A 25283-nucleotide genomic window follows, 5' to 3' on the forward strand; every position below is an offset into this window, starting at 1 on the left:
AAGCAGAACAGTTGAACAGACAAAGATTTATTTTGGCTCGCAGTTTCAGAGGTTTCAGTCCAGAGCAGTGAAGCTCGGCCAGTCTTCCCCCTTAAATCTTTCCTGCAAACGCACTCCCAGAATCGCTCTGTAATCTTCTCCTCAGCTTCTCAGTCCTTTTAAGTTGATCATCAAGATTGACTACCACAGTTGGTTCTCATTGTGGAGATGTGCGTGTAGACCAGTTTCCATACGGCACTGCTGCTGGGCCAGTCTCATCTGGGTGTCTGCTGTTCCACTTTTAATAATAGGTACAATGTTTCAGGGTGCAGTTCTTCAGAGCGTCTGCTTAATTCAGTGATCTAATGTTATGTGGGAGTAATGGTTATGATTATGATCCCCCCATTTGGTGAATTTTCCATCTTTATAGACAAAATTCATTGTGAATTCTCAGCTTAATAATAGATTGCTTTTTATGTTTTGAAATATTTACTGGCAGGCTGGGCACAGTGGTGCACATCTGTAGAGGTAGCGATCAGTAGAATCACAGTTCCAGGCCAGCCTGTGTAAGGAAAAAAAAAATACTAGCAAGACTCCATCTCAATAAGTAAAGTGGATGTAGTAGATCATATTTGTAATCCCAGCTATGAGGGAAACATAGGTAGGAGAATCTCTGTCCAATAACCTAAAGCAAGAAAAAAGCTGAAGGTATGGCTAAAGGTAGGGCTTGCAAAGCCCTGAGTTCAAACCTCAGTACCATACTATGTGTGTATGTATATGACAGTAAATAGATATAGATACTAATTTATTATTAAGTCTCTGAAAAAGAATTTTCTTGCAGACTTTGTGTTTTAAAGCACTTTGAGCCTTATTCTGCAATGTCTAGTCTTATGTTAGTTTATGGTTCCTGTGAATGTAAAGTTTTGGGGTGTTTCTGGATAAAACCTTGTAGGGAATCCTGATCTGTTTTGACAATTCTGGCTTTGTCAGAAGGACACAATTGACTTTAACACTTAAGTGAAATCAAGCAGGTTAAGAAACAGTCATCTATTTTGAGGTAATAAAAGTTATATTGCAGGTCCCTTGGCAAATTCCCCTTTGACCCTTTGTGATGTTTTAATTTAAGCATTCAAGATGAGCCAAGAATTAGCCTCACTGGGCTTTAAATCCAACCTGGGGTAAATTGTACACTAGTTAATACTGCCAGATTCCTTCATACAACATACTGCTGTGTTTCATTCACATCTTCACGGCAAAATGGTTTTCCATATTAAACATGATTATGAAATTCAAGTTTGCTCATGCTCACTCTGAAGCCCCGCTGCAGATGTTTGTTGACAGCTCCAGTCTTGATTTTTCTAAATATCTACCAGTTCAGGCCCTCTCTTTAAGAAGGCAACTGGTGGTGTCAGTGTGAAAACAGACATGTAGTTGGTTCATTGGCTTACTTGAAAATACTTGTTTCCTTAAAAAAAAAGAAAAAAATGGATCAAACAAAATTTTACAAAGTTCTCCTTTTTTCTCAAATAACCTATCCAGCTGTTAAACAGTTTCAGAGTAAAGTTAATCAGTACCCTGTACTTTTAGTTCCTCAGTTCTTTTCATCTCTGTGCTATGGTATTTTACCACTAGTTAAGACAGAATAATGAACCAAGGCATAGGTGTGTGGGGGCAGGGAGAGTCCCTTGTCTCATTGACAATAGACCATTTATCTCTGTCAGTTACTTTTTCAAGGTCCTATGAGGCTTTGATTTGTTTTCCTCCACTCACTTTTGGGGCTGCACATATTGGATAGTTTATTTCCTCCATGGTTGATGGGATTGTTCATTCTGTCCAGTCCACTGGTTTCCATGGCAAGGTAAAGATGATAAACAGCCTCCAGTCTGAGGCTGAAGCAGAGAGTGGTCGGTCATTACTTGTCTCCTTTTGCTTTGTCCTTTAGGGATTGATCCAAAACCCCGAGGTTACCAAAATCTTCAGGTGCTTAAGCCCCTCATGTAAAATGGCACAGAATGTTCATACAAGCTGTGCACATCTTGTACACTTTAAACCATCTCTAGATTATTTATAATAGCTAACTCAACGCAAATGCTGCGCACATAGTTATTCTGTATTGTTTAGAGAATGTATAAGTGTTCAGTACAGGTGGGTTTTTTTGTTTGTTTTTTGTTTTTAATATTTTCCATCAGTTGTTGGTTGAATCCATAGACACAGAACCTGTGGATGTGGAGGAAGACCAGCTGTATTTTCGGATACAAGTTAGAATAATTTTCTCTTCAAGTTTCCTGTGGGAATCTGGGATCTGTAACGTAGTAAGTGGCAGAGAGCAGATTTATTGATATTCACCCCGTTAGATAATTATGTGTTTCTTTACGAGATGAAGAAAATGTCCATTGTGATCTTTTAAATATAAAGTAAGTTACACAACAGTATTTTTTAAATTTCTGCTCTTTTTCCTTTTAACAATACCATGTAGCTTTCGAAATTAAATAGCCATTTAAAGTAGAGTATTATAGTGTCTTATTTGACTTCTGGCAGTATTAGTAGACATCCTTCCCGTGGGTGGGACGCCATAGGAAAAGCATCTGGATGTAGAGTTCTGTTTTAAGCACACTTTTGTCACTTCCAGGACTCGATCACACCATAAATCCAGTGTGACTTCAGTGTGGAGTATGTGTGTGGCTCAAGTCCTCCAGCCCAGGAATTGAGTTGGTGTTTGGTGAAGTGTTTTTTTGTTTGTTTGGTTTTTTTTTTTTTTTTTTTTTTTTTGTAATTAGCAAATATTTGTATAGGAAGGCTTTTAAATTTGTTTTGAATTATCATATATTGATAATAATACAAGGGGTTTCATTGTGGTAATTCCTTCCATGCATGTGCACAGTGTACCTTGGACAAGTTCACCCCCCCATTATGCTCCCTCCACCCTTCCCAGTTTGGTGGTTTCATCATGCCGTCCCCTGTGTGCATGTACAGGGTACTTCCATCCTCTTCGCCCCTCAGGATCTTTTTCTTTCCCTCTCCCCTCCCGCTGGCCTCCTCCCCACCAGTTCCCATACACATTTAGAAGGGCTTTTTAAAACTTCTTTTACAGTGTTTGGAAAGTACATCAGATATTAGGAATCTTCCAAGCCCAGTCACTTTTAATGTTTTGGTGTATTTATATCTGTTCATTCTGTATATGTGCCATTTTTACATTCTGCTTAGGATTTTCCCATAATTTAAGGGCTGCTTTGTATTTGAGTGAGGTATATCATTTGCTTAACTATTTTCCCATTGTTAGATGCTTTTCCTTTTTCTTTTATAAATAATTCTCTGATGAAGATCTTTGTGTAAAACTTTTTCTTTCTCAAAATTCATTCCTAAAAGTGAAGTGGCTAGAACAGATCCTGCTATCCCCTAAGGCTGCTTTTGGGGTGTGGGGAGGTCATTATTAGATGTGGTTTTTTGTTTGGTTGTTTTTTGTTTTTTTTTTTTGTCAGTGCTAGGTGTTTGTATTTAGACAAGCGGGAAGGAAGTCTCTGTTTGCTGACTCGTGTTTTTATTTTGCACTTTAAACTGATAAGGCCACTTAGCTTTTGACATAAACTAAGGCAGGAAGTACAGAAAGGGGCAGGAAAAAAATCCAGCTGTCTTGCCAAGGCCATAGCGTCATGGACTCTTCTGGGTTCCCCTTACGTGAGGTAGGTTACATGTTTGACTTGGATATATAATACACTTAACTCAGGTAAGCAAGGATTAGTCATCAGCCTGCATTTTGTTCTGTCCGTGCCTGTTTGGGGCTTGTGATCCTTTCCCTTTGATGTTGGAGAGTCAGGACGTTGACTGTCCACATGGCCCTTGCGGGTTTGGAGTCAGCAGCTCTCTGCATGTTGTTTTTCCTCCCTGAGTGGAGAAGTCCTCCTCCATGAAGCTCCTGCCTAAGCCGCCTTCACGGAACAGGTCCTGTCACGTCCGTGCTCCGATTTACCACCTTCTGTCCACGGGATAAGGACGTCACGGCCCTTCACGGCAGCCTCTGTCTGTCCCACTCTTACTAAACCCGATCATGTCTGTCGCGTCTGTCACAACTAGCAGTTTAGAAAAGTGGTTTAAGAACCCAGTCTCTAGACTCGTAGGGACTACAGAGACTCGTAGAGAATGGGTTCAAATCTTGGCTCTGCCACTTACACACGTGTATGTAACTTAGAACAAGATGTTTACATAGCTTTGAACATGATGCTTATCAATATTTCACTTTCTTTACCTGGTAAATGAGAGAAATAATAGTCTTCAGAGAGTTTGTTGGTAAGATTAATCTGGCTAATAGATGTCAAGTGCTCAGAGCTCTGTTGTTTTTGCAAAGTTGTACTCATCTTTTAAGGCCTGTCTGATTTTCCTCTCCGGAAAAACTCCCTGAAATTCCCAGAATTAATTGTTCCCTCCTTTTCTACATTTATATACCGTATTATATTCAACCTGGTGTAAAGGCAGTTGCCCCATGACCCCACGCCTGAGGCCTGTGCCCTCATGACCTAATCACCTCCCAAAGGCCCCACCTCCCGGTGCTGTCATGTGGGAGCTAGGATTTCATGGTGGGAGTTGGGGTCCATAAACATGCAGACATACTGTTGTTCTGTGTGTTCTGTGGCTCTTCTCACGTTGTATTACAGTTGGTCTTAGTGGTGTTCAAATGCATAGCACATGAGTCCCTTCTGTCCCCGTGCCCTGGGCCCAGGGTCAACCTTGGTACAATCACTGCGTTCCTTCTGGCCAGGGTTCTAGACATGGCCTCACAAGATGTCTCAGCACCGTCACTTAGGGATCACGTGCATGTTAGCGATTGGCTCTGTGAGGATTTATGTACACTCCGGTTCCCAGTTAAATCATGAGCTCCCTCAGGATGCCGGGTCTAGCGCAGTCCTGGGCGCCACATGCAGCGTGGTGACTGGGTGGCATCTGAACGATCTGAAATGGTGGTTCTTACACGTGACCCACAACACACTCCCTCACTGTGGCAAACTCCCATCAGCTTGCAACAGCCCCAAGTGATTTGGGTCTAAATGTGCTCCTATTTGAAAATCATTGGTTAAAATGCTAAGAGGCTGTTTTTGGAGTAGAAGGAAATGACTTCTAGACCTGGAAGAGATATGGTCCCTCTGTAAAATGTTACTGAGGCCTAGAAAGAAGTTGTATTTCCTGTTCTTTTGCATAACTAATGTTTAGCGAAAAATAAATTATCATATCAATCAGGTACACCGTGACCAAGTATGACTTTTGATAATAGCATAGTTTTGTTTTTTTCTGATAAATGAAAATAACTTCAAAATAACTAGTAAATTTGGGTGAAGCTTTTTTAAAAAATTAAACAACTGACTCCCTATAGCCTCCTGCATAAAGATGGGCTTCTACTCTGCCTGTCAAGTTCTTCAGGGAGCCAGGTCATTCATAAAACACTCACTGATAACGTGCTGTACCAGGTGCCATTCGAGGCTCCAAAGGTAGGACTAGAACGAGATGGAACTCTCAGTCATTTCCCTCTGCTGAGGAAGACAGACCCACAGATTAGCACAGTGCACCTGTGCATTTGGACAGCCACTCATTCTCTTTTTTAAGTTTGAGGATCAGTAATGATTTCCCTTATTTTATTCCTGTTATTGGTGACTTACGCCTTCTCTTTTTTATTGATCAGTCTTGCTAAGGGTTTGTCCAATTTTACCAGTATTTTCAAAGAACCAGCTTTCTATAGGTTTTCTCTAGAATAGTTTTCAAAAAATTTTTCTCCCTTCTTTGGGTTTAATTTGCTGTTCTTCCCCCCACCCCATCCTGCCCCCTGTGGTGGATACAAAGAGCATTAATTTTCAGCTTTTTTTTCTTTTGTAATGTATGCATTTAAGCCATATCTTACAGTTTTTGATATATCATTTTTATTGGGTAAGTATTCCATGTGTATTTGAAAGAATATATTCTGTAATTGTTGGGTGCACTATGATGTGCATAAATGTGGTTTTTAAACATGTTACTCTTCTTTTTCTGTCAATTTGTGTTTGTCAGTTAGTATGTTAATCTCCCACTAGGATTGTGGATTTGGCTGTCATTTCAGTTCTTCTAGTCTGCTTTATGTGTTGAGACAGTTATCACTGGTATAAAGATTTGAGATTGTGATGCCTGCATGGCGGATCACGTCTTAGCCCCTGAAGATGCTTCTTGCTTTGAAGTCTTACTGTCTCAGTGGTAGCTGTGCTGGCTTTTCGCTATAGTCATGCAACCTTTCATCAGTGCATGGGTGCTGGTGTGGGTAATCTCTCCTCTTAAAAGACCACCTATTGGATTAGCGCCCCACCTTCATGACCTCATTTAACCCTTATCTCCTCCTTAGGGCTCCATGTCCAAATATAGCCACACTGTTGTGGGGTGGGTTGGAGAGCAAGGGCTTCAATCTATGAATTTTAGGGGGACACAACTCAGTCTACACCATAGTGTAACACAGATGCTCCTTCGCTTAGGATGGGGTTGACTCCCAGTAAACCCTTCGTGAAGTCATAAATTGTAAAGCCAAATGGTCATAGCCCAGAACCATCTCTACAGAAAGTACTTAGAACAGTACCAACACAGAGCAGTTAATTTGCTGTGTTATGGTGGTGGAGGTGATTCTGAACTTTCTTCCCGGTTTGCTTTTCTAGGTGCTGACTTTGGCTTACTTCTCAGAGCACTAGGAATGGTCATTTCTACTTTCCAGGACTGCAAACCGAGAAGCTGAGGAGAATCCTATGTAAATAGCTGAGACCTCTTCTGTCCCTTTGTGTCTGGAGCCTCCTGAGCTACACCACTGGAGGACTGTAAACTACTGTCATCACTATGAATGTGACAAGCTTGTTTTCCTTCACAAGTCCAGCAGTGAAGAGACTTCTTGGGTGGAAGCAGGGTGACGAAGAAGAAAAATGGGCAGAGAAAGCTGTTGATGCTTTGGTGAAAAAACTGAAGAAAAAGAAAGGGGCTATGGAGGAGCTGGAGAAGGCGCTGAGCTGCCCGGGGCAGCCGAGTAACTGTGTCACCATTCCCCGCTCTCTGGACGGCCGGCTGCAGGTGTCCCACAGGAAGGGATTGCCCCATGTCATTTACTGCCGGGTGTGGCGCTGGCCCGACCTTCAGAGCCACCATGAACTGAAGCCACTGGAGTGCTGTGAGTTTCCTTTCGGTTCCAAGCAGAAGGAGGTCTGCATCAACCCCTACCACTACAAGCGAGTAGAGAGCCCCGGTGAGTGCGTCCCCCATCCAGGGACTTCTGCGACAACAGCAGGCTTGTGTTGTTAAGACACAACGAATCCTGCTCTGGTTTTAGCTGTAATTGCAAGATAAGATACTTGGGGAGGAATGTGTGTGTGTGGGTGGGTGAGAAAGAGGGAGAGAATGCAGTGCTCGATCCATCAGTGGTAAGTGTCTGAGTTAGTCAACTTGCAAAGAGAAAATGTTCATTTTGCTCACAGTGTTGGAGGTTTCAGTCCATGGTCTCTTTGCCCCATTGCTTTTGGTCCTATGATGAGGCAAAACATCGTGGTGTAGAACACCTGGCAGAGCAAAGCTCACCTCCAAAGAGGAAGAAGAAAGAGCTGGGGTCCCAGTGTCTTTTTTAAAGGGATGCCCCACCAATGAAGGGGAGACCTCGCACCAGGCCACCTCTTACTTTTTACCACCTCCCAGTAGTGCTACTGTGGAGAACAAGCCTCCTGCACTTGGGGGACATTGAGGCACAGACCACAGCAGCTTTGACTGCTTCATACACATTGAGGGCTTGGTTCTCTCGCTAGCTTTACTTCTCAGGGCAGGCTGTGAACATTGTCACCGCAGTACTGATACCTCTGAGTTTTAATGCAGTTCTGGACAAATTTAGCTGTGAAATGTGTCACAAGGGAAGTGTGGTGTTGCTTGCCATGTACTTACTTGAGGGATGTACACTGTGAGGGCAGTCGTGATGTCCGCCACTCTGTGCTGAAGGACAGCACTTTTATGGTCTCTCGTGGAATTTTGCTGTGGCATTTTCCCTGTGGGGGATACAAAGAAACTGTGTTCTGCTGCAGAATCATTTGGTACTACGATTTACTAAGATAGCCCTCACTTTTCAGATAGGACCTTTTAAGGAGGTGTAATGAGAAAGGATATATAGATGGTTTCCACATTTGCACATTCTGCATCCAGGATAGAACCCACTGGGGATTCAGAAAAAGAAAATGTCCTCTGCACTGAACATGGACAGACTTCTTCTCCAAACAGTAGAGTGTAACACTTATTTACATAGCATTTGCTTTGCTTTAGGTATTTTCAGCAGTTCAGAGATGATTTCAAGAATACTGGAGGGGGTATGTAGGTTGATGCAAATACCGGAATTTTTTTCTCTTATAGGACTGAAGTTTGAACTTAGGGCTTTGAACTTGCAAAGTCAGTGCTCTATCCCTTGAGCAACACCTCCAGTCCATTTTGCTCTGGTCATTTTAGTGATAGGGTCTTGCAAAGTGTTTGCCCCTGGCGGAGGGTCTCTCAAACCATAAACCTTCTGATTTTAGCCTTCCAAGTAGCTAGGATTACAGGCGTGAGCCACTGGTGCCTGACAGCTACTCCACCATTTTATATAAGGGACTTGAGGATCCACAGATCATGGTAATTGAGGGGAGCCCTAGAACCTTAGCTTCTCAGGATACAGACAGTACTCTATCTTAAATTTGTAGAGTTTTGCCTTCAAGTTAGAATCCACATTGTAACAGGTGGATCATTTGGAAAGGGAGGCAGTGGGATCAGTCTTGTTGATGGCTTGGCCGTTAATAGCCGTGGTCACTAAGGGCTTCAAACACAGACATGGATAGGAATCACATGGCTGCCCTTCCTGGTTCTGATCCCGGCCAGCTGGTCCTCTGTTGTTTTTAGCAAGGACTTCAGGCATTGCTGTCAGAGCTCTTGGGTTGGAGTTCGGAAACTACCGAGCTAGATTGTGTGATAACATGGCTGTCAAAGAACTAAAGCATTCTGTGTTTTGTGGAATATTTGAGACATACAAAAAGAATTTGACTGCTAGGGAATAATTTACAAACACCTTTGTATCCACCACCTAGTTTAAGAAATAAAAGATAACACAGCGACTGAAACCATTGGTGTGTCTGGTCACACTCTCTGCAGTTACCGCCATTCTGAGTTTGGTGTTTGTCATACCCATGGGTATTTTATTCTGTTATCACATGCATGAACGTTAGGAGAATACATAATAGTATTTTGTGCATTTGAAAATGCCACTTAGTGATCTTAGAGTTTCCTTGAACAAATTGTTTTCTTTCAACATTATGATTTTGTGGTTCTAGATTAAACACTTAAAGATTACTGTGTCTAGTTCAATGGAGAGTTCTTTGGGGCTGGATGGGGTGGTACAGCCCTGTAATCTCAACTACTCAGGTGGTGGAGAGCATTAGAATTGCAGTTTGAGGCCAGCCTGGGCAAAAAGAGAAAGACCCCATCTCGAGAAACAAGTCAGATATAGTGTCTCACTAGATAATCCCAGCTCCGAGGGAGAATTGCAGGGCAAGGCCAGCCGCCAGCAAAAACTGGAGACCCTACCTATAAATATAACTATAGCAAAAAGGACTGGAGGCATAGCTCAAGCTATAGAGAACCTCCAGTGTGAGGCCCTGAGTTCAAGCACCAGTGCCTCCAAAAAGAGAGAGAGAGCCCTCTGAGTATTTGTCAAAATTTCATTGATTTTATTTGGGCAGGACTGATATAATTAAACTCTTGAGCACAGTAGTATTTAATACCCTGTAAGTATTCTCTGTGCACATCTTAGATTTATTTCTAGGTAACTATTTTTACTGTGTCCTTTTAAAAGTTCCGTTGTTGTAGTTATTCTTGACTAGAAATGCAGCTTTTGTCCACAGCCTTGCTGAATTCTCCTTATTAGAACTGACAGCCTAGATGTTCTTTGCTGCTATGTGAAGTAATTTTTTTATAGAAAAAGCTCAACATAGAGTCGCGCAGTCCTCTTTTAACCAAAAATGGAGTTAGTTTTGGAGAGTAAGCAGCCGTGTGAGTGTGATGTGTGCAGATGAGGTTACGTAGGCGCAAGTGTCTGATCCTGTTGTGACTTTAGGGGCGCGCAGTGCACAAGTGTTGAGAGGGACCTCTGCCAGCTGAGTGGTCCGTGTGTCACACATGCAGATGGGGAGCATTCTGAAGCCAAGACTCGGCTTGTCTTCTCCCCCTGTCCTGCCCACTCAGCCACCTGCATTCAGCCATGATCTTTGAGGCAGATGTGACGCTGTCACCCTCCCGCCCTCTCTGTGGTTCCCCTGCCACCTTCCCTGCCACACAGCATGTTCTGTGGAAGCACCATGTGCTTCCCTCTACCTGTGACTGTCCTCCTCTCTCTTTCGACAGCTCCCTCTTTTCTGAGAGGCCAGGCTCACCTCCCCAGGAAGCCTTCTCTGATTGATTCCTTCTTCCCCTCTGGGTAGGGTATGCCTTTCCCACAGACGCCTGAGTTTCTTCCTCACAGCTGTGGTTAGTGGAAGTCTTCTCCCCCACGCGGGCAGGGGCCATGTGTCTCATCGGCACTTCTGTTCCCAGCAGCTAGCTTAGCTCAGCAAATTTTTGTCATTAAATGAAGGATCTGGTTCTAATCTGTCCGGACGGCCACTTGTCCATCTTTTGAGAGATGAGTTTTCAGTTTGTGCTCTTCCCTTAACATATCCGTCACCTCCCACACTTGCTTCTTTGTGGTAAGAACATTTAAAATCCACTCTTAGCAATTTTGAAGTATATTAACATGCTGTTAACCATGGTCACAGTGCTGTGCAGTCCGTCAGCAAAGCCATTCCTCCCGTCTAACGAGGTGTTGTAACCTTGACCCATGTCCCTTTCTCCCCGTGCCCTCCCCCGGCCCCCAGCCTCTGGGAGCCGCCATCCATGCTGTGCCTTTGAGTCCCACGTGTAGAGCGCAGTGGTAACTGTGCATTGCTGTGACTCTGCCTGGTGACATCTCAGAACGCCTGGCAAGCAAGTTTACCTCTGCTGTCTGGGGGCACTGATCTCTTACTGAAAAGATCCTGGTGAGTTTGTGTTCTAAATCATTCAGCATTTTGGATTTTTTATTTCAAAACTTACTAGCATAAGTTGTGCAGAGGGGTTTCATTGTGACACTTACATACATGCACTTTGATCAGATACCTGATCTACAGTACTTTCTTGCCCTCCTCTCTTCTCCCCCAACTTTGTAAGATTTTAATGGGTTTCATTCTGGCATTTCAAACACATACATAACGCGTTGACTTTGATCACACACACCTCCCCTCACTCTCCTTCCTCCTGTCCCCTGTGGCTGGGTCCCCGCCGCCCCAACATTTTGGTTTTTGTGTGTTCTGGTAGAGATACAAAGTTGGCTTACTTTCCCCAGATTTTTTTCCTTCTGTTGATTCTCATTAAGGTTGTCACCGTGCTGTGTGAGAGATGTCTTCAAGTGGGTGGGGAGTGGCTGTTTTCACTTAGCTCCGTGCGAGGTTGGCATTGTTCTTTTGGGTATCTTTCACTCTGTTCCTTTGACCAAAAAATAATTTTATGGATTTAAGTAATTGAATTTTCCTTAACCTATGCCATTCATTTTATTATAAACTTATAGTCTAAATATAATTGTGGGGGAACTGAAACATACAGAAACACAGTGTTGCAGCTAGATTCATTGTAACTCATATTGGATGATGGAGGAGGAAGGAACCTTGGGTTGAAAGGTTCCACGTTGACCATTATTGAAAAACATCTTTGAGAAAGTAGGAAACGTGAAGAATTTGTGTCTCTGCATCAGTGTGGACACTTCAGGATCGAGCAAGTCAGGAGCTTCTGAAGGCTCGCCCTGCTGCTGATGTAGCAGGCTGGCTCTTTGCTGGGACTTTTACGAGTCCAGCCTTCGGATTCAAGGCTGCTTATTAGTGGTTGAATTAAGTGTAGGCTTCCTTTTCCTTTAGCAGAGTAAATGCTGACAGTGGTTAAGTAAGTCATCTAATTGTGGTATTGACAAGACCATCCAGTTGCTATCTGCTGCTATTAAAATGCCTTAATGAAGATTTCCTGCTGTCTGGTCATTTTCTTTCCTTATGTTTTTCACATGGTTCTTGAAAATTATCCTCTTCATTTTGAACTTAATCAACTTGAAAGGTCATATTAAAACTTGAAGTTGAAATTCTGAGATTTTTGCGGGGCATGGCGGTTCACACCTGTAATACCAGCACTTGGGAAGTTGAGAAAGGAGGATCAAGAGTTCAAGGCCAGCCTGTGCCACAGAGTGAGAACCTGTCTCCCAAAACTAAAAAAAGAGATTGAGATTTCAGTTTTATCTTTAAAGTGACACCCTTCCAGGTTCTGTTATTCTCAGCGTAATGGCTGCCAGCTATTTAAAATGCACCTAAAAATCCTCTTACCTGTTGCCTGAATGTGGCTCTTACTCTGGCTGCTTCAGTCACCCTGTAATTTATGGCTTGTAAATTTTACCTTGAAGAGGAAATCTTAAAATTACAGAAATGGAGAACAGATTCATTGTGGCCTGAGGTGAGGGCAGGAGGGATGGTGGCAGGAGGGAAGCAAACAGTGTGGCTGGAAAGAGCCAACTGGGGCGGGTGTGGGGGGGTGGAGAGTTTCTGCCCTTTGCCTGTATCAGCGTTAGTACTCTGGCTGTGAAGTATAGATTAGCTGAATTTCTCTCTTATTCACACAACTGTGTGTGGATCTATAATATCTCAATACAAAAGATGATGTACCATGAAAACTCAACTAGTTCAGCTCCCAGTTCGGTCACCTAGCTCTTCTCCTTAAGACAGCCGTTGTGCCTTTACGAGTTTTGAATTTTGATATTTTCCTGGGCTAGTGATACCTAGCACCCCACTCTCTTGTGACCTTGGGCCAGGCATCCAGCCTGGGCTCCCAGTCAGCCACGTGACCACTCCACAGGGTACCATGTGGCTGAGCTTTAATTAGGGTTAGGCAGGAAACACATTTTCAACTTAACAGTGTCTTCAACTCACAAGAGGTTACCAGGATGTCATGTTGAGCATCTGTGTATCCATTTGGAAGATAAGGAAAAAGAAATGGCTTTTCCTTGAAGCTCGTCTTGGTGGTGATAGCCAGGGATCTGAACTTGAGGTTGTAACCCAGATATGAGATCCATTCATTTCAAGAGCTTTGAAGATTTGGGATTAATTAGCCATAATCTGAACTATAAAATTTAAAATGAAGCATCATGTGCTTCTATATCTCTCCTCATTCAGATATTTCTAGCACATATATTACTCCACAGGAACCGTGCCTGCTAAGAAAGCCTGGCATTGTCATAATAGCACTGTGTGCCCAATTGAATATAGAGGTGTAGACAGACAGGATGCACCTGACAATAAACCTCTCATTCCAACCATCCCGACATGGCGTTTCAGGCTATGTGGTGGTATAGAGATGTCCGTTGATACAGATTTTGCTATCAAGGATTAAAGTCAGTTTGTAGACAGATGGAATAAAGTAGACAAGTATTACTAGTAAAGTAGACCAAGGAAAACAATGAAAGGTTAAGACTAAGGAAAAGGAGCAAGTGTGAGCTCCACAGGAGTGACCGTGGTACAAACTCGCTGCTGTCTCTGTGTGAGTGGCAGATTGAAAGTACTTGAAAAAGAATTGCCGCAATACTGGATGTGTGCCACAGTTTGGATGCTGAAGGTCCCCCAGAGGCCCATGTGTTAGAGGCTTGGTCCCCAGAGATGTTGGAAGCTATAATAGCCAGGGCCTAGTGGGGGGTCTTTTGGTCAGATGTGCTGGAATGGGATCATGGGACCCCAGCCGCCTTTTCTTTAGTTCTTTGTGGTACTGGGGTTTGAACTCAGGGCTTTCCACTTGGTAGGCAGGCACTCTACCTTTTGAGCCTTGGTAGAGCCATGCCTCCAGCCCCTTTTGTTCTGGTTATTTTGGAGATGGTGTCTCGCCCAGGCCCTGTGGACCTTGATCCTCCTATTTTGTACTTCTTACCATAGCTAGGATGACAGGGGTGTACCACCACACCTGGCTTTTTCCTGAGGAGATGGGGGTCTCATGAATGTTTTGTTGAGGCTGGCCTTGGAACCATGGTCCTTCCCATCTCAGCCTACTGCATAGTGCAGATTACAGGTGCATACCACCACACCTAGCTGTTGGTTGAAATGGAGCTGGCCTCAAACCAGGATCCTCCCAATCTCAGCCTCCCAAGTAGTTAGGATTACAGGTGTGAGCCACTGGCACATCGCTCCCATCACCTTCTTCCTCACTCTTGGCTCCCTGGCTAGTGAGGTGAGCAGCTTTGCCCCAGCATACTCTCCCACCCTGATAGGCTGCCTCAGCACAGGCCCAAAGCAATGGAGCCAGTCACACATAGACTGGAACCTCCAAAACTATGTGCCAAAATAAGCCTTTCCTTTTGCAAGTTAAGTATCATAGGGATTTTGTCAGTAATGGAAAGCTGGCCACTGTTCCTTAAACAATGGAGAAGAACAACTATTTGCACAGCTTTTACGTGTATTAAGTATTATAGATAATCTAGAGACGATTGGGGGAGGACTGTGTAGGTTATATGTAAATGCTACACCATTTTATATAAGGTGCTTGAGTATCTGGGTTTGGGGATGCTGGTAAGGGGTGGGGTCCTGAGACCAATCCTCTGTGTGTACCCAGGGAAGACTACAGTCACTGTAGGTTTATAGTCCCAGTCTGGATGTTCCTCTAATTTGTCAGGTGTCAGGAGAGATGTGTATAACTTTGAGATGAAGGAAGAAAGCTTTAGAAATTAATGGCTACCTGTTACAGTATTTGTGCCTGGAGGGGGTGTGGCAGGGAAGAGCCACTGAAGCACTGTGTTCGCCAGCTTTCCTTTACTCTAACAAAATACTGGAGATAATTAACTTGTAAAAGAAACAGTTCGTTTTGGTTGGTAGTTTTGGCAGTTCTCATCCATGATTGGTTTGTCTGATTACATTTGGGCCTGTGTTGACACAGCACATCATGGTGGGAGTTGGTGGTGGAGCAAAGCCATTCACCTCACTTGCCAGGGAACAAAAAGCAAGCAAGGAGGGGGCTGAGGCCCCAGGATCCCTTTCCAGGACATGCTCTTTTTAGGGTTTAGATAGTAAATGTCCCTCAAAGGCCCATATGCTAAAGGCCTGGTTAGTGGCCTGTGGCACTAGTGGGAGGTACAGGAACCTGTAAAGGCTGGGGCCTAGTGGCAGACAGGTCATTGGGGGATGTGCTCTTGAAGGGGGATTGGGACTTATCCCCATCATCTGTCTTCCTGGTTCCTGGCCTCCATGAGGGGAGCAGCTTTGCCCTGCCTGGTGCTCCATCATGACCTGCTGTGGTGTCACAGGCCCAGAGCAGCAAGCCACTAACCGTAATCTGAAACTGATTATATAAACCTTTTCTCTTTTTAAGTGGATTTTCTCAAGTGCAATGTATTGGTAAAGAAGCTGACTAAGGCAAAGTTTAGTGATCCAGAGACCTCCTATGAGGCCCCACCTCTGAAAGGTTCTACTGCTTTCCAGTAGCAGCACCCTTGGCTGAGCCTTTCACACAGGGACCTTTGGGGGACATTGAGCATCCAAACGATAGCAGGTGATTTGCAGAGGCCTGTTGCTGGAGGTGATGACATGCTGCTGGTCTTGGTAGGTGTTCTTGGTGAATAACTTTTTTTTTCTTTTTTGTTTTCTTTCCTTTCTCCCTGTGGCCTTGAGAAAGAAAAGAAATGGGGATTAAGCCCAGGGCCCCCCCACACACAGGCTAAGCAAACACTCTAGCATTTGAGCCACGCCCAAGCCCTAGGCAGAAAACTTTGAGGTAGATTTTATCATTGTCATTCATAATGTTACTAGAAATGAAGTAATCGATAATCACGACTCAGATGTTAATTATATCCAGATCTTTTAATGGATTCCCTAATCACAAATTCAAAATGTGAAGGCAAAATGTAAAGTTTGTTATTTTGATTTTTTTCCCCTAAATGTTCTCTTATTTTTGTTTTTAGTACTGAAGCTTAAATTTAGGGCCTCACACTTGCTAAGCAGGTATTCTTCCACTTAAGCCACTCTTCCAGCCCATTTTTATGTTGGGGTTTTTTGAGATAGGGTCTCACAAACTATATTTGCTCAGGCTGGCTTTGAACCACAACCCTCCTGATCTCTGTCTCCTGAGTAGCTAGGATTACAGGTATGAGCCATGGGCGCCAAGCCCTGAGTGTTTTTAAGTGCATTATTTGAGGTATTTATTTTGGGTTATTTATTGATGAACACACAGAAAGTTTCAGCTGTTACCATATGTATCACAGTTACAAAAATTAAAACAGATGCCTGGGGTGGTGGAGTGACTTAAGGGGTAGAGCTCCTGCCTAGCAAGTGCGGGACCCCAGTTCAAACCCAGTGCTATCAAAAAAAGAAAAAAAAGAAACTAAACACCAACAATTAATTTGCAGGTGAAATTTTCTACTGCCATATCTCCAATTGAAAATTTTAGTTTTGAGAATGTACAAAGTGTCTTTCTCATTACTCAATCCTCCTTATCTCAGTCCTCTACGTCATTGCTTTTCTGCCACTGCAATAGTAGGTGGGCAAGAGCAGAATTTTTCATACGTTCTTGACTTACTTAAAATGCAGCTCTGGCCCATCTACCACTGTTAATTCATTGGGCAGAAAGGACCCCAGCCAGCTGTTTAAAAACAAAAAATACAACTGGAGAAAACAGCAGTCTTGAAACCATAGAGAAACACTGGTTATAGTGAGTGAGAATATTGTGAACACTGAGTGCAAGTATGTGAAAATATTTAAACTAGAGATAATAGATTGGCTAATGCTTCCAAGACTAGGTTTGGGTGAAATAATAATAGATACTTGGTGAGTGATGGGTTTTGGCTTTTCCTCACACACATGGCTTATCCTCAGTGATCTCTGGCAGGTTTAGGGGGGTTAGTGTGGCTGGGGACAGGGGAGGCACAGGTGATTTGCCCCATGTGTGGGGTACCCTGTGGCCTTGAGAAACCCTTGCAGAAGGGAGAGAAGTAGATGGGAGGGCTGGGCTACTGGCCCAGCTTTACTTTCAGCCTCTTTGGAACTGGGTATCAAACAGCTCAGAGAAAAGCCTGGAGACCTCTTTCCCCCAGTGCAAGTCCTACCCCCTTGCCATTTTCCACTTGGCAGTATGAATGTGCTCTTGAAAGATTCAGTGTCATGACTAATAATCACGAGTTAGCCAGACCATCAAACCTCTGCTGTGATGTCTGGAAAAAATGAGATGGGTTTGGGGAGGAGATGGGGACATTCATTTAAAAAAAAAAAAAAAAGGCAGGCACTAGGAGCAGCTGTAGCTAGATGCCTCCAGCACTGTGTTAAGACTGTGTTAAGAATCTAAGCCAGCTGGAGGAACTCCTGATTTTGCTAGGACTTTTTAAGGGTCTGTGTAGTTGTTAGACTGAGGTCAGGGCCAGTTTGAGGCTGCAGACCTCCTCCTGGGTATCCCTTGTCTCCACAGCTCTTCCCTCTGTGGGGAGCTGGGAAGAGAAGCACTTCCCTCACCCCCTACCTGGGCCTCTGCCCTATCTAGCTCTGCCCTCCCCAGCTCTCTTTCTTCTCATTCTTCAACCCTGAAGCCTGACCACAGTGCTTTGTTACAGGTCAGCTCCTCATGAACTGCTCTGAGCCCCTGGCTTGTGTAATTGGGAGTGACTCGAACTTCCTTGGTAAATGATCTAGAGTCTGGAAACACATTCTGTGGTTTAAATAAAAGATTTAGATCGATGAAGAACCATTTGACAAAATTCTGCCCAGTTCTGTAAGTGTACTTTTATGCTTTGGGATCTTAGCAGGTCTTAGGGATGAAAGCCCGGTCTGTGATCAGCGGTGTCACTGCTCAGGTCAGGAGTGGCTCTATGAGAGATGTCACTGGTCTTGATCATCATTGTCACAGGAGGGACCCGTTTCTTAAGGATGTCAGGGTATGGCACATGTGCTCACACCCAACCTTCACTCCACTACCTGTCTGGAATCTTTAGTCAGAGTAATGCAAAAGAAGAGAGTGATTTTATAAGGAGAGTTTGGGCAGCTTCTTGTAAACCAAGACTAAATGTGCATTTCCCAACACAGCAAAATTGCCTTGTATTTTTCCCTTTGTTTCCCTATCAGCTACAGTTAGTTAACTAGCTGTATAGTGATCAGCAATATTTTTTCCCGTGACCGTATTTGAGTGCCTGAAAAGTTTATCCATTATCAGGTGGTGTAACTGGGCACATACTTAACACAGAAGGTCAAGTTAGGAATCAGTTGCATATAAATGCTGTTGAAACATAAAATCTCCAGATTTTTAAATAGGAAAAAGAAGAGCTAATTCTAAAATGAGGTATTTAAGAGACAACTGATGGGAACATGTCATAAGGACCCTGGGGCCACCCCAGGCCAAGCCTGAGACTGTTTGATCATCAAAGTATTTAAGGACAGAAATGGGTTATAACCACTGGTGGCAGGGAGCACAGGAATCCAGGAGTCCCGTTGATGATAAATGAATAGGGAAGAAGGTTAAAAGACTCCAGCATGCAGTAGAGTGCCAGCTGATATGTGGAGTGGAATTCTTCAGGACATTCAGGCCAGAAAAGGCCACTCCAGGAAGAAGGACCAAGATACAGCAGGGCAGAATTGAGGGCTTAGACAGCCTCGACTGATTTTGGTGCTTTGACCGTGAGCTACTGGCTTGTCCTCTGTGAGCTTGTGTTTGCTAGCACATGAAATAGAGGAGTGATTGTCTCGATTCCCAGGTCATGCTGGGGGGTAAATGAAATACTTCGTGTGAAAATACCTCGAGCACTAACACATTCTTAAAATACACTGTGACAGAAGTTGAACAACGAACACGACTTCTCTACGTTTTCCTTAGAATAAAAGTGAAACTTTTCGTTTAGTTTAGTCTTCACTAAACAGATATCCAAAAAAACCAGTGGTGATCACCCACATAAAAATAGCAATAATAAATTTAAGTAGCTACTTTCTGTGCTTGCCTCATGGTAGGCACTGTGTTCCCTTCACGTGCAGTCTCATGTAATCCCGACCACAGCTGTAAGAGATAAGGCCAATAAGGCCACCGAGATGCAGCCTGAGTAAAGTTGTCGCACATCTTGAAACTGGAGAGTCAGGATAACACTGTGTGGAACTCACCGCCTCCCAAAAGAAGTGGACTTCACCCTTTAGCCAGCTTTCTGTCTTGAACAAAGGGGACAGGCAGCTAGAGGCTTCAGCAGTAGGAGCGTGTGACCTGAAGTACATGTGTGCCCCAGCCTTGGGAATGAACTGTGGGTTGCCAGTAGCAGGCTCAGCATGTCCACACTTGTGTGTCAACTGTTTATGGAGTTTTATTTGGGCTTATTTCCCATTGGTCAGGAATTGTCTTTAGGTAACCAGTGCCTCAGGTTTGTGGGACACTTAACAGAATCAAATTTGAACTCAGTAAGCTGAATGTAATTAATTCAGCTGCAATTACAAATCCAGCTTCCTGGTGATGCCTGGATAGTCACGCATGGAGCAACAGATCACTAGGCAGCTGCCCTCCCTGTGGTAGAGCTGACGGCTTCCTCCCCGAGTGCCTGGGAGCTTCATTAAAACAAACTGTGTGACACCTGCAGAGAGGCCTTAGTGCGGTGGTCCAGAGCTTCCTTGTGGACCAGGCTGCCCAGGGCCGAGTCCTAGTCCCACTGGCTGCTGATAATGTATCTTTAGGCGAGTTTCTTACTCTCTTTCCATTTTTATAAAGTGGAGGTGCCTAGGATCAGAGTGGTAATGAAGATGAAGTGAGTTAATATTTGCTTCAGCTTGGAATAGCAGTCGGCCTGTGTAAGCACGATAGAAATGTTAATTACAGAGAAAGAGAAAAGTATTCCATTCCCTCTGTGATGATAAAAGTGATTCCAAGTTCAGACATCTAAAACTAAAACCTACCTCTGGTTTTCTTCTCGTGGCCCAACAAAGAATTTCTCGTTCTCTCAATGTCTTGAGCTTATATCAGAGGCATTTTTCTACTTCTACCAGCTTTTGCAGTCTCTAACAACATAGCACCTTTGCTCTGTGAAAGCCGAGCAGAGAAACGTCTGGCAAAGGACAGGAAGTTGGGACATGGGTAGGAAGAGACAGAGCCTGGAGGGAGCTGTGTCTAATGGATGGTGATCCTCCCATGTGTGCGGGGTGAGCAGAGGCTTGTTTGGCCTGCCACAGAAACTCAGGCAAGAGCTTGTGCTCTTACACAGCAAGCACCCTGCTGGGGCTTTCTGATCCTAAGCCCTGCATCTTCCGTGACACCATGCTGCTTGACCAAAGAAACTCGACACTGCATCTTCCTGTCAGCACCACATAGGGCTACACCAGTGCATTCTAAGAATGAGGACCCACATTGTATAATCTTAAAGGCAAAAGATTCATCTCTACAAATTTGAAGGTGAGAGAATCAAAGTTCAAGATGCACAGCTAGTGGAAGACACAGGACAGGGAACCTGGTGCTTGATGCACATGCATACGTAGCCCCTCATCTTTCCTTCACCGGGCCATATCCACTCAAACCTACAGAAATTCTGGTTCATCCTATTTGGGATGGCGTACAAGGATCTGCCTTTTTAAACAAAGGTCTTGCTAAGTCAGTTGCAAGGTCCATATTGGTCAAGTCAGGAATGACAGCACTCACAGGTACATACTAATTAGAAACATGTGCTAAGGACATCGGTGTGTCAGATACCAGATGAGGCAAAAGAAAGAAACCCAGCCTCGCCCTCAAGGGCACTGTGGTCTGCCAGGGAAGGGAAAGTCAAATCAGTAGTAAAATGTTGCACATCCCATGATGAAAGTCTGTGCAGCCACTGTGGGACACAGAGAGGAGAGAAAGACCAGGGAAGTTTCCATAAAAGACATGACGTCAGCACTGAGACTGCAGGTGAGAAAAGATGCAGAAAAGTGAAACTAGAGGTTAAACTGCAAACGCCTCGGGAAGCCTGGGGAGGATGAGGATGTCGCCAATAGCCTGGCCACAGCAGGAATCTCAGAAAGGTCCCCAAGTCACAGCTGATGTGAGGGGTGCGCAGTCTCACAGATAGATGGGTGTCTAGGAAATCATCTGTGGTATACAGGAGAGAATTGCTGGCCTGGCGTTATTTAGGAAGTTGAATTCTCAGATGTTAGATTTAGACTCTTTTTAAGGTAAATTTAATGTTTGTTTTTTAAATCTTGAAGGTCGTATTTGATACTGAATATACTTATGTTCTCTACTTATGTTCAAATTGTGTTTGTAGATTTGTCTTCTGTTAATATATTTCTACTTCAGAGAAGTTAATATAGTCCTAGAAAGTAAGTATTACAATGTTAATTTTAGGACCATCTTTAGGCAAGGTGGTCTTATGTTTTAAAAACATGTTTGGGGCCTGGCATGGTAGTGTGTGCCTGTAATCCCAGCTACTCAGGAGGCAGGAGGATCTTGAGCTCCAGGCAAGGCTGGGCAAACTTAGTAAGACCTTATCTCAAAATCAAAATACAGACCAAAGAGCGAAGGGTGTAGCACAACAGGTAGAGTGTTAGACCCTGGGTTCAATCCCCAGCATTTAAAGAAAAGGTTTCCACAAAAAACTAATCAGAAGAACAGGAAGAATTTTAAAGTGGCCTTCACAATGTCTTTTTGGTTTTATAGTACTGAGCGGTGTAGTCTTGTGGTTATGACAGATCTGGATTTGGTTCTTGGCCCTCCATTTAGCTCATGTGATCTAGGGTGTGTTACACAGCTAGACTGAGCCTGCCTCCTCATCTGTGAGATAGCGATAATAGAAACCTCCTGGAAACAGGGACGTTGTCATCCCGTTGATTTTTGTAACTGCAGTGCTAGGGAACCTTATCCAATATTTCAGACCCTGTCTACCATCCACCTCACCACCAATAAGCAAGAAAAAAGTGCCACTATAAAGAATTTTATCTACTTTCATTAAGACTTAATTAACCTTGATTCAAGGCTAGGTGAGGTGGCTCATGCCTGTAATCCCAGCTACTCAGGAGGTAGGGATTGGGAGGATCCTGGTTACAGGCCAGCCAGGGCAAAAAGTTAACAAGACCCTATCTCAACAAATAAGCTGAGTGTGGTGTGTGCCTGTAATCCCAGCTATGCAGAAAGCTCTGGGTAGGAGGATCGTGGTCCAAGCTATTTCTAGGCAAAAACACAAGACCCTACCTGAAACTACCTAACAGCAAAAAAAAAAAAAAAAAAGGCTAACGAGCTAGCATGGCCTCTAGCTACATGACATCCTGAGTTCATAGCCTGGTATTACCCTCTCCCCCACCCAAAAAAATCACCCTTGATTAGGTCCTCAGAATCAGTTCTTCAGTTCCCTGCTGAATCTTGAGGAATTTTATTTCATAAATGAGCATACTATTAACTGTAAGTGGTAACAGACTCTCCACCACTCTATTCAAAGTGTGTCTATCTCCAGGGTCACTGGACACAGCCGTTCTGGGGACACCTGCCTGGATGATGTAGGCAGCATTTTGTGCACAGCTGGCTTGGCAGCCTGCTGACCGTCCCCTTTCAGGGAGAGCTGCTGGGCTGGGCTGCCTGTCAGGCCCTCTCCCTTAGCCCTGGGTCTACAAAGCAGTGTCCTCATCAGTCAGAAGATGGTGACATTAGGGTGGGAAGGCCCCAAGCAAGACCCTGCTCTTTCGTGTGAGAAGATGAGACCCTAAGAAGTTAGATGATTTGCCCAAGTCAGCACGGAGGTTATTATCCTGGTCAAGACAAGGACTCGAGTGCCTGGACTCTCAGCCAGGTGCCCTGCCCACCCGTGCACAACCAGAAGTTTTCAGTGGCACCAGTAGATCGTTTGCCATTACAGCCGTGTACACACACAGACATTATGGCCGGGTGGACACACAGACAAAGGTCTGGCGGCCTCAGAACCAGGATGCTCAGTGTTTGAAAAAACAAAACAACTGCTTTTTCATGACCATTTGGTGGGTCACACTCAGGTGGGGATTTTTCAGATGCAGACCAGACCACGCTACCCACTGCCCACTTGATGACAGAATTTCAAGTCACACTTTGAAACCTTGACGCGCTGTCCAGGGCTCGGCTTGCCTCAGACTGTCAGCTGTTTTTGTTCATTCCTGCCTCTGTGCCCTGGCAACGCAGGGAAGTGGAGTCCGGGAGCAGAATCACAAGCATCTCCTGAAACTCGGGTCTCTCTTTAGTTTTCCTAGTGACTAGAAAAGGCAATTTATTTTTTAGTCAAGAGAGATGCACAATTTAGTCAAGAGAGAGCCCAGTTACAGTAATGTGACAAAATTTTCCTCCTGCAAGGCCAGAAAAAGAAGAGGAATGAGGTCTTCCTTTCAAAGACCTGAGGGGGCGGGGGAGGGTGGATTGGCACCATCGCTGTCCCCTCGAGGGGACAGCAGTGAAAGCTGTTGGGGGTTTACTAGAATCGGGCTTCAGAAACAGGAGTGAGACACACCATCTGATTGTACGTGACTCGAGTCAAGAAGCAATCTGTGTGCGAAGAAGTCATGGTGCTGCCTCCTTCTTCAAAGGAGATTCTCATCATTCAGATAAACCAGCGGGAGTGACCTATCCTTGGGAGTTCTCCGTGGGAGTGACCTTAGTGCCCCAAGATAACAGTGTTCCCGCAAGACTGGTCCCCATAAAATAGAAATAGCCAGATCCAGAAGGAAGGAGGAGGAGGAGGAAGACTGTCCTCCACTCTCTTCCTTCTGTTTCTGACCTGAGTCAGGCCTACAGTTTGTAAACCCTAATTCTTTAGGCTGGTTAATCATCACCCATGAAATGAGAACTAGGCATAGAAAGTGTGCTTAAACAAGGTTAATTAGTCTGAATGAATCTTTTTCCCTTTTCTCCAACAGAAAGCAGATATCTTCATTCTTACAAGGGGCAGGGAGGCACCCAGGCAGGAGAGAAGCGTGGCATTGACCTTTGAGACTCCACACCGGAAGGAGGCTCCTGGGCCTACTTAACCTAGCCTCACACCTCCCATTACCTTTTCTCTTCTACCCTAGCACTTCATTTTAGGGCTGGCAGCTGTTCTAGACCCATCTCTTTTCTTCTTTGAATTTAATTAGTTATTGCTTATAATTAGGAATAGCCAGATTATTTATTGTCCAAACCAGGACACTTAGGAGTTGACAAGGGTCACAGATCACTAATTACACAGACAACTGGGATTTTCCCTGTTAGACACGTTACTTACCAGGCTTCAAGCACAAATCAGATTTCCATAAGGATTCATTCATCATGCATCAATAGGAAGGCAGGTACTTCTCATCATGAAACTTACTAAACTAGACCAGAAACACTCTGGGCTTGTACTCATCCATTCTTCAAACAGACCAGACGGAGCATAACTTAACCCGAGGTCCCCAAGAAAAGGGTTGTGGCCCTGGTGTTCTGTTTCGTTCAGTCTCCTCTGACTCTTGGAGACTTTGGGTGTTGAGAAGGTGGGCACCATGGTTGGAAGTTCGCACTGACTTCATTTGAACACAGTTACCCCGCGAAGCTGTTAATCTGCAGAGTGGTACATGTGTTCAGCGTGTTTCAGGCTCGTAGTTAACATTTGTGGTATTGGTGATGTTAAAGTGAATTTTGTGGAATGTAGCCATCACCTAAACATCAGTTTGCTGAGTGCCTCCTTGCATTTACATAAGTTGTCTGTGTTCTAAGATGAGTTTTCTATCTTCTGTCTGTCTTCCCCGTTAACTTGGAAAGAAGTGTATGTGACACTGAGTAAAGGAAACCCCCAGCCGTACGGGGCCCTCAGTTGTAAGCAGCATGCACATCTCCTGGAGTAACAGTTTCACTCAGTGAAAAAATAAACTTGTGCTGTTTTTGGCACCAATCTGTGGTACTTTGTTAATGGCAGCTTTAGCAAAGTAAGACAAACAGTACCTACAGAACATAAGAGACACGACAGTAGGCTTGAACAGGCCTTCCCAGCTCTTAAATGAGGAGTTCACCGTCATCGGGGTACCAGTCTTTGCTGTTAATTCATGAGTCCAGTGTGACCCCATAAAAGTACCAAGAGCTTTCTTTCAGGAGGCACACAAGGTGATCAGTAAAGCCACGTGGGATAAGAAGCAGGCAAATAAGACACTGCAGAGGAAGAACTGTGAGCGGGGCTTACTGTCTGATTTCACAACCCTGAAACTCAACCCTGGTACAGGGCACAGACTAGAATGGAAGGACATGTCGAAAATACACCCAAACATACATTGAACATTACGAGAAAAGCG

At 44.2% G+C, this 25283-nt stretch overlaps 1 protein-coding gene across 9 annotated transcripts in view; it reads left to right on the forward strand.

Annotated features, from left to right (window-relative positions):
- The window catches only part of Smad1 (SMAD family member 1), a 66120-nt gene that overhangs the window by 20531 nt on the left and 20306 nt on the right, over window positions 1-25283 (forward strand). For all 9 annotated transcript variants that reach the window (XM_074041219.1, XM_074041217.1, XM_074041224.1 and 6 more), the window contains one exon: window positions 6639-7213. In XM_074041219.1, coding sequence (XP_073897320.1) covers window positions 6814-7213 — 400 coding nt within the window. In that variant the 5' untranslated portion in view covers window positions 6639-6813. The remainder of the gene's footprint in view (window positions 1-6638; window positions 7214-25283) is intronic.

The sequence above is a fragment of the Castor canadensis genome, chromosome 9, assembly GCF_047511655.1.
Source record: "Castor canadensis chromosome 9, mCasCan1.hap1v2, whole genome shotgun sequence".
In the NCBI taxonomy this organism is placed as follows: domain Eukaryota; kingdom Metazoa; phylum Chordata; class Mammalia; order Rodentia; family Castoridae; genus Castor; species Castor canadensis.